The 8,974-nt window shown below is 36.7% G+C and overlaps 1 protein-coding gene across 2 annotated transcripts; it reads left to right on the plus strand.

Moving 5' to 3' along the window:
• Positions 1 to 1,100: 1,100 nt before the first annotated feature.
• cunh3orf18 (chromosome unknown C3orf18 homolog) lies at positions 1,101 to 6,523 on the plus strand. Of its 2 annotated transcripts, XM_014999182.2 has the most exons (5): positions 1,101 to 1,527; positions 2,307 to 2,744; positions 2,834 to 2,859; positions 3,839 to 3,968; positions 5,908 to 6,523. In XM_014999182.2, exons 2-5 carry the CDS (start codon positions 2,472 to 2,474, stop codon positions 5,986 to 5,988), a joined length of 510 nt encoding a protein of 169 aa, XP_014854668.1. In that variant the 5' UTR covers positions 1,101 to 1,527; positions 2,307 to 2,471; the 3' UTR covers positions 5,989 to 6,523. The 2 variants fall into 2 exon arrangements, with proteins under 2 accessions (XP_014854668.1, XP_087861811.1); XM_088005685.1 differs by lacking the exon at positions 1,101 to 1,527 and having other exon boundaries at positions 1,797 to 2,744.
• The last annotated feature ends 2,451 nt before the right edge of the window (positions 6,524 to 8,974 follow it).

Consider the following 8,974-nt stretch of genomic DNA (forward strand, 5'->3'; position numbering starts at 1 on the left):
TTTATTTTATACTTCAAATAAAATTCCCAGCAAAAAAAAAAAAAAAAGAAAGAAAATCGGTTTGTGGATCATAATAATAATGTACAATGGGAAGTGATTATCACATGGTAATAGGGTAATAACATAAAAAGATCCAGCTTTTCCATTTCTCATTTAATCATTTTAATTTTGAAAACAAAATAATCTTACATTTAAATTTCTTCTCCTTTAAACCACAAAATAAAAAAAAAATCTTTCTACTGAATGCTACTAATTAGTGTTCTAATTTAATTGAAAGTATTTTATAATATTTAATGAACACAAACCAAACTAGGAAAGATCCCTTATTTTAGAAATGGATCTCATACATCTACATTCATATTTATAATGAAATACATTTTTATGTTTAGACATAAAAACAATTGCTTTGCTTTTAATCTGAGCTGTAGCTAATGTTAAATTTTCTGCATGCTTTTCTTGGCTAAAAGGACTTTAACTTTCTACACAGGGTCCATATAATAAAAAAATAGCTTTTATTAAACATCCTAAGCTAACTGTTAGATTAAAGTTTATATGGTCTATAGCACAATTTTTTGACATAGAGATGAGCGTACACAAAAAACCTTTTTCCCCAACTATGTTTTTGTTGTCAGTCGCAAAAAAAAAAAGATTTACAAACTTCACGTATAAATTTTATAATTCAGAAACAAGAAAATAAAAAAAAAAAAATATTAAAACATTTTTTGGTATCTACTTTTTGCTTCACTTTACATATTTGTGTTTGTGATTTCTGCCAAATTACACGTAATCTGAAAACTTGATTTTGTTGACACTCTCCTTTTGTTGTTGCTAAGCACACTATTTGGCCTAGAAATGACTTTGAAAAAAAAGTTATGACTATTAAAAAAAAAAAGAAAAGAAAGAAAACCTGAATAGTATTGTATCTCCTGCTTGTGTGAGTAAAGTCACTGGATTGAGGGTTAGCCATCACAGGGTTAACTTCCTCAGACCTACCACCCGGATGCAGTCATTCACATGGCTCTGACAGCATCTGGTGGTCACAGCCATTAAATCCCATTCTCATCCCTGTAAAGCCAAACGGGCAGCAGACGCAGCCAACCACATTCACCATCTTGAAACCATCGGACCAATTGCGGGGTGAAGGGGGAGGGAGCTCGCAGCACTGATCTTCTGTTTGCAGCATCCCAAGAGCAGCCTCTGTTGTGTGAAATACAAGAAAAAGGGCAAGACAGCGGCAGTGAATCCAAGGAAGCAACTCGAAGAACTGGAAGGGTGGAATCTCTTGGGGGGTGGCAGCCAGGATAGGGTTACTTTTGATTTGTGGAGTTCATCCTTAGAGCAAATGGCTGTTGTGTCAGTGTAAACAGCCTGTGCAGTACCTGCATTGCTGAAGGGGAAAGGAGAAGAGAAGGAGGAGGCGGCACAGACACTGGAGCAAATGTTACCTCTTCCTATGAATGTTTCCTTCTGTTAGGTAGCCCCAGTCCTGCTGCTGCTCACCTCTTAACATGCATGTTGTATGTTGAGGTACGTATGCATATCTAATCTGAGGGTAAGACCTGCTCATGTTGGCAGGATTAGCAGCCGAGATGCAGCACATCTTAACTAAAAATAACATCAAGAGGAGCATGACATGATCCCATGCAAAGAGCTGCGAGCGTTTGTTTTTGTGCAGAGCAGGGCAACGCAGACTGAACTACAGCAGCCGACTAAAACCAGCCTTTGTTTTTCATTGGTTGGCTTCAGTTGCACATGTTCCTCATTAAGAGCAAAAGCAGACAGGATGAGGAGGGAGGAATGGATCATATGTCTGTGCCTTCCTGTCACTATAAAAAGCATGCTCTTTTAAAAAAGGAACCTCTTCATATGTGTAAATCTTGGGGGAAAAGTGCTATTCGCTCTCATGGGAAGCGTGTAGTACACAAGTAGGTGGGAGGAACATGGGCTCAAGCCATGCAGTGGATATTTATGGAGCCACTGTGTGTGTGTGCGTGTGTGTGTGGGTGTAAGTTGAGTTTGATGTCTGAAAGTGCTGCCAGCACATTTCCTAGAGGTGAACGTTACAGTTAGAGTGGTTAGTATTCCTCTGACTTTATGAAGTATGTACACCAGATTCCTCCTGTACGTTTGTTACCCACATCCTACCACAAAAAAAGAAGAAGTAAAAAAACAGAAACTCCCGCCACAACCTTGCTGGTACTAACAGCCAGGAGCTAAATAAAAATCTAGATTTCTAAAAAAAATGATTTAAGCATATCATCAACAGACAGATGTAAGGCATCTTTTACTTGTGTCTCCTTTTGCAGCTCATATGGAGGAAGAACCATCAATGCCTCAGCAGACAATAAACCGACGGCAGGATGGCTGTATTGACCATGAGGCACGTTAGAAACTAAGCAACACGTCAACATCCACACCAAAATAAAGGGAAAAAGTTTGAGAAAATTTGCTTGAGAAGCCTACACCCGACCATGGCCGTGAACACTGCCAAGACAGCGTCAAGTTTTCTCTCGACAACTGCAACAACCGCCACGGACCCGTTGCTCTCAACGAGCCTCGGACCCAGAGAAAACATCACCTCAAGAACATTTATGACTGTTACCCTAACAACGACAGCAGCAACAACAAACGAGAGCAGCTTCAACGCCACCGCGGCTGCAGACGTGGTGATTGAGGGCTCCAGTGTTGGAATGCTGCTGGTGCCCTTCGGCATCATCACCCTCATTGGCTTAGCGGTGGCAATAGTAAGGAACTGATTCAAGATTCTCCTACGTTGCTCTTAACTCCTTTTGATGATCTAGTTAATAGATATTTTAATGTCTTTTTAATACAGATGCTGTACATTCGGAAACGGAAGCGGTAAGTCTTTACATTTTGCTGAATTATCTCTACAAGAGGCTAGAGGAATTTTATTTTTTTAGTTTGTTGCATAATTTGCATCTAAAGATGTAACTTAAGATGGACAAATGTGTGTGTGTGGGGATTTGCATGCAAATCAGCTTAGCAATTTGCATCATCTTTATGCAACCTCTAAGAAAAGTGGCTGATTGACCAGACATGTATAATAATGATGAGAGCATCATTATGAGGCATTTTGAGGGAGGTTCACCCTGCTAAAACATTTAATTTGATGCGCTGCTGACTGTTGAAGAAAGACAGAACACCATAGTGAGATCCAAAGAAAGCCTGAGGCCTTCAGAAGAAAGACTTGCAACTTTTGAGTCTGAAAAAGATTTAAAAAAACAGCCATTCTGTTATATATGAAAGAAAGAGACAAAAAAAGTTGACTTTTCCAGAAAGGAGGAAACTTCTGCTTTCTAAGAAAGGCATGAAGGCCAGAGAGAAGTTTGTCAGAGAGAATATAGACAAGGATCAGGATGTTCTTTGCACATCTAAGCCTAAAATTGAATTATTTTGACACCAGAACAGAGGAGTTTTAGCGTAAACCAAATATTTTTTAACTGAGCAAAACAAGCTTAATTTCTATAATGTTTTCCTATAATTAAATCCTTTTCTTTTTCATAGCCAAATTTAAAAGATGTCGATGTGAATATTCCTTTAGAAAGAACACAAAGAGGGTCACCTAATTTTTTCCCATTGCAATATGAAAAATGCTATCAGGTTCACATCTATTCATCAATACTCCAACTCGGTCCAGCTAAAACAATTTCCAACGCCAACCAGAACAAGAGCAGTTTGTAAAACAAGAACTATTTATCAAACGTCCTTTTGGATGCGTTCGCCGTCCTGTAGGAAACACGAGGTGACAGTGGGGAGGAACAACTCATTTCTCACAGGAAGAAACCTCCAGCAGAACCAGACTCTGTCTGTGTTTCAGGTTAGAGAAGCTGAGACATCAGCTCATGCCCATGTACAACTTTGACCCGGCTGAAGAACAGGACGACCTGCTGGAACAGGAACTACTGGATCACGGACGGGACGGCAGCCTCGCAGGTCCAAACGCCAAGGTAGGCCGGACGGCGCCGAGAAAACATCAGCACATTTCTAATCTAAGCTACATATAATTATAACTAAACCTCGTGATCTTTTGGTCAAAAGTTTTCTTTTTTAGTTGTTAATGTGTACTTGTGTATAAAACTTTCATTTGGTTAGTATGAGGTTATTATGATTTATTCTGTCTTTGTGTTAATTTTTTCCTTTTTTTTATTTCTGTTTAAAGTTTTGACAAAAGGGCAAACATGGTAAAGTATCACCCGTATGACCTTTGAACCCCTTTTTCTAACCTCACTGTTCTTCCCTCATGCTGTCCCTGTTTCAGTATCCATAGTAACGGCAAGAAGGCAAAACGTTTGAAACATTTTTAAAAATCTAATCTAAAGAAAATTGACATAAAATAAACGGTTTTGCTTAAAGTCTCTTTCTGTGAACCTGCACCCTTATAATCTATCACTGACTTTCATTATTTATCCTTCATCCATGAATTCGTAGAAGATGTAGCTACTGAAGGCCACACAAAACTGAGCAAAGACCTTTAAAATGGAGCCTTGTGATGCAAAATGTGGGACTAACAAGAAAACTAACATACACCATGCAGTACAAGTAAAATCACCCGGTGTAAGTTTATATTTTAGACAAAAAAATCTACATATTTTTATTAGTTGGACACATGAAAAAATTAGTATCTGATTTTAAAAGTTATTTAAGCATTGCTTACAGAGGTTTTCAGCTGCCCTCAATTCATTCATCTGTTTAATTACTACTGGAGAAATTTATTTGTACCCCTGGTAAATATGTGCCTTAATGTGAATTAGTATTTGATTTACCAAAGTGATAAGTAAATAAATGTACATTAAAGTCAAGGTTGTATTTTCCAAGCTTTTCAAATTAAGATTTTGTTGCTGTAACAAAAGTTGGTTAATTTTTGGGGGGGAGTTTTACTCGTCTTTATCAGGGATAACAATAAATTTACCTACATTTATGTTTGTGGCATCTGGTGTTAATTGTACAACTGATCAAAATCTGAATGTTAGGATTAGAGCAGGAGCTTTAATTACTATTTAACATGTAAAAAGTCTTTTCTCTACATATAATTGTTACACTGTAAAACGTTTGGAGGTGGTTTAACTTGAAAATGTAATTTAAGTCAACAAGAAAATTGTTTTGGTTTTAACTCAGAAATTAAAGTTCATGAAGTTGATTTAACAAAGAGACGAGTTGCGTAAACATTGTTTTTAAGTTCTTTAATCTTGAATTGTGAGTTTTAACTTAATGCTGCAATTTAAACCAAATAATTATTTCATAATATGCAAGAAAAAAACCTGCTTTCTCCTAATGAAAGAGTCACATTTCTCTGTTATTTTCATTCACAGTATCAAGTTAAAATAAATACTTATTTCACTTTAGAATAATTTAAATTCTAGTTTCAAATTGCATGAACAAAATTTCTGATCTGATAATGAATTTTATTAAACATGAAAATGAATTGTTTAAAACAGGACATTATCCTCAAGCTTTAAAATTAACATTTGCATTAATAACAAATAGTCAGATTGATGTAACGCACTTCTCTCTCAAGATACAAAAACACGCCGCTAAGCAGTCTGGGAAATAGTTCCCACTCCTGTCTTTTTCTTCAGTTTTTTAAGTGCTAACCTAAAAACTCTAGTTTATTCAACTTTTGGAGGTTTGACAAAATAAATAAGAAGTTAACACAACTTACTGCTGTAAGTTTATCTTTCACAAACTCACATTCAGATTAAAATCTAAAACTCACTAAATTTATTTGGCTTAAAGAGTAGCAGACAGTAGACACAACTAAATGCGTCTCAAATGTTTTACAGTGTAAATAAAAACCTACACTTTTGTCCGCATCGACACCATTTCTAGACAAAACAGCAGCAGTTACAGTGGACTCGTTATAAACTTCCTCTGCTTTCTCCTCTGCAGACTCTCACAACCTCCCAGGGGACGACGCAGCGACCCAGTCGTCTGGTCTTCACAGATGTTGCCAAAGCCCTCAATGCTTAATGGCCCCTCTGCCCTGCCTGGTCAGCCCCAGCCTGCAGGAGAGCTGCAGACCACATACCCAGACACAGACTGTCACTAACGAGGGGAAAACAAAGGGAAGCTGGACTTAAGCTGGAGGTCTGATAAATATTGTCTTCACAACGTGTCAAGTGGTTGTATCAAAGAAAAAACTCTGAGAACAATGCAAAGGGTCAGTAATGATCTTGCACTATTATTATTATTATTATTCACTGGGGCACAAATTAAGTGTGGCACCCTTGTTTTTTTTAAACTATGCTCCGTCATTGTTAAAATATTTAATAGCTCGTCAGTTTCTTGCATCTATGTTTCTGTTTCATACGAGGAAATTGTGAATCTGTTCTAGTGATTTTGTGGTCTTACGCCTCGTATGCTGGATGTGTCGCCCTCCTCAATCTGTTTTCCTCCCTATTTGTCTTCTTTACAGACTGTGGATTAATATCATTTCCATCTGTACACATTAAAAATAAAAATCCAGAGGAGAAAAAATAAGACAGCACAAATCCATGGCAACAAATGAAGAGTGTGATATTTTTATTGATAAGCGATATAGAAGCAAGGTAACACAAATCACAACGTAAAGAATCATAACAAAATATATATCACAGGTCTGTGAGTTGTATTAAAGAAGTGGATGAGGACATATCAATAACATAACTATTACATTGTGTTAAAGGTAAGGCATTAAAGATGATTTCTCAAGTTACAGTTCAACTTTTCAATAGTTGAAACTAGATCAAGTACTGTATGTAACTATATCACTAGCAGTAAGATCACAAAACGACATTGTCCCCTTACAGAAAGAGTAAATATCCAAACACAGCTCGTGTAAAATAACACACTGACTTAGCTGGAGTTAAATTAAGAGGCGCCTTTCAGGCTGACTCTCATTCACTTCTGGTCACATCAATATAGTGAGATGAGATGTGTGTGTGTGGACTACTGCAGTACTATTCAAAAGTTATTTCAAGATTTTATGATCCACTCTGCCTGCAGGTCTGATGGAGACTTCGGGCCGTAAAAGGCCCAAAGTCTCCATATATCTCCATATATCCCTAAAAAATGGCCCAGGCTTGGTTCTCTTCAGAGGTAGTCCAGGAGGGCTAAATAAGTAAAGTCAATGCAACGCTGAATAAATCGGTAATGTGGCAGCAGCTTAGGCAACGGTGCTGAAATACATAAAATAAATGATGTACTAAAAGTAAAAACAGAAAAAAAAGTGTTTGAATATAAAGTAAATGGGTGATTTTCAAGTAATAAGCGATGCAAGAATGACATGTTTGATGCATTTTTGAGAGATTTTACAAAAATAATTTAAAAAATCTGTAAAAATTCTCATGTTATGAGGAATACTTTGAGATGTCAGTGTAAGAACAGAAATCCCAGCAAGAAAAGGTGTCCAGATATTTTAGATGAACTACTTTTAGATTAATTACTTTTTGGAGGTTTGTTATCCGCTGCTGACGCAGTTCTAAGGTAGGGTTCTGTGGATCAGCAATCAGTATTTTATCGTGAGCAGAGAGCTGTCTGAAGATTTCAGACGTCAGACAACTGCTAACTAAAAACTCAGACACTTTTTATCATGTGTGAGGTTGCAAACGCTAGTAGCTCAGCGTTTCTTAAAGATAACGTTACAAATAGTGTTAATTTAATCAGTAATAGTGACTACATGTTGGAAATTATTATTTGGTTCAAATTATGCTTTTACTAGAACTAAATTAGCAAAAGGGCTCCATTTTGTAAATGGGTTCCTGCTCCAACCTGATGACAGTTCAGTATTTCCTTAGTCTGTCATCAAACCCTTCAAAATAAAAGCATGACCCATTCATTTAAATCAAGTGTGTTCAACCAGGAAGACATCTCAAGGAGGTAGAAAACCAGCAGCTCAGAAGGACTGGTTACAACATTTGGATGTTGACTCTGATTTGCTATTTTAACACATTTCACATGAAAAACAGGCAAATAACTAAATTCACAAGTTCTCAGCTCTAATCTCTTCTTTTACAAACTCAAGTAGTTCAGACATTCTGCAACAGGTACGACTCTGACTGATAGTAAACACCAAACAGAACCCCCATAAAATATCAGAACCGTGTCCTTACAGCATGTTTAGGATGATCTGATGATAATTAACAGTGGTAATAATGTGGATCTATAGTGACCACTTGGTATTTGGAGGCACACATAGCTGAAGGAGCATTTAGTCTGCCATGGAGAGACTAGATCAACATGTTGTGAGTGTTTCTGCTCTCACTCAGAGCTGACCAACGTGTAACCAGACGAGGCTGGTAATGAAACTGGCAACAACAAGAAAACTCTGTAATTATACAGTATACCTTTATGATTTGTTATAAAAACCAGATCAAATACGTATGTATGGAAAATAAGTGACATTATCAATGACTTTTCTGCCCTATAATAACCAAAAATGTAATATTTTCAGCTTTGACCAGGGTACAAACCTGAGAGTTTTGCTCTTAAGTTGATTTATTAACGAAGAATCAACCATTTTTTTTTTGTCTATGGGGGTAATTCCTGTAATTATATGCCTAATTTTATAATTATATATTTTTCTATTCTTCTTGTTTCTTCTAACTTCACCAATATAAGATCTAAAAATTATCAACACCCCTGCAGGAAACATGCAGGTTTAACGTTCATGTCTTGGGATTTCTGGCAGCACTGAACACACCGTTAAAAAAAGTTGCATTTTATTTATTGTGAACATGAAAGTAAACGGAAACAAAACGTCTTACCCGGAAAAAGCAGCAAACCTCTTAGAAGTTAAGGGATTTCATTGAATCACTTCAATGAAAACTAATGAGTGTTTTATGCCCGACTAATAAAATCCTCTGTGCTTAACTGATGCTTAAATACAGTGGCTTGCAAAAGTATTGAAACTTATTAAACTTTTTAGACATTTTGTTATATTACAACCAGAAATGGTAACGTATTGTACTGGGCTTTT

Source organism: Poecilia mexicana, unplaced genomic scaffold (assembly GCF_051168715.1).
Source record: "Poecilia mexicana isolate PSO_F unplaced genomic scaffold, ASM5116871v1 scaffold_5, whole genome shotgun sequence".
Taxonomy (NCBI): domain Eukaryota; kingdom Metazoa; phylum Chordata; class Actinopteri; order Cyprinodontiformes; family Poeciliidae; genus Poecilia; species Poecilia mexicana.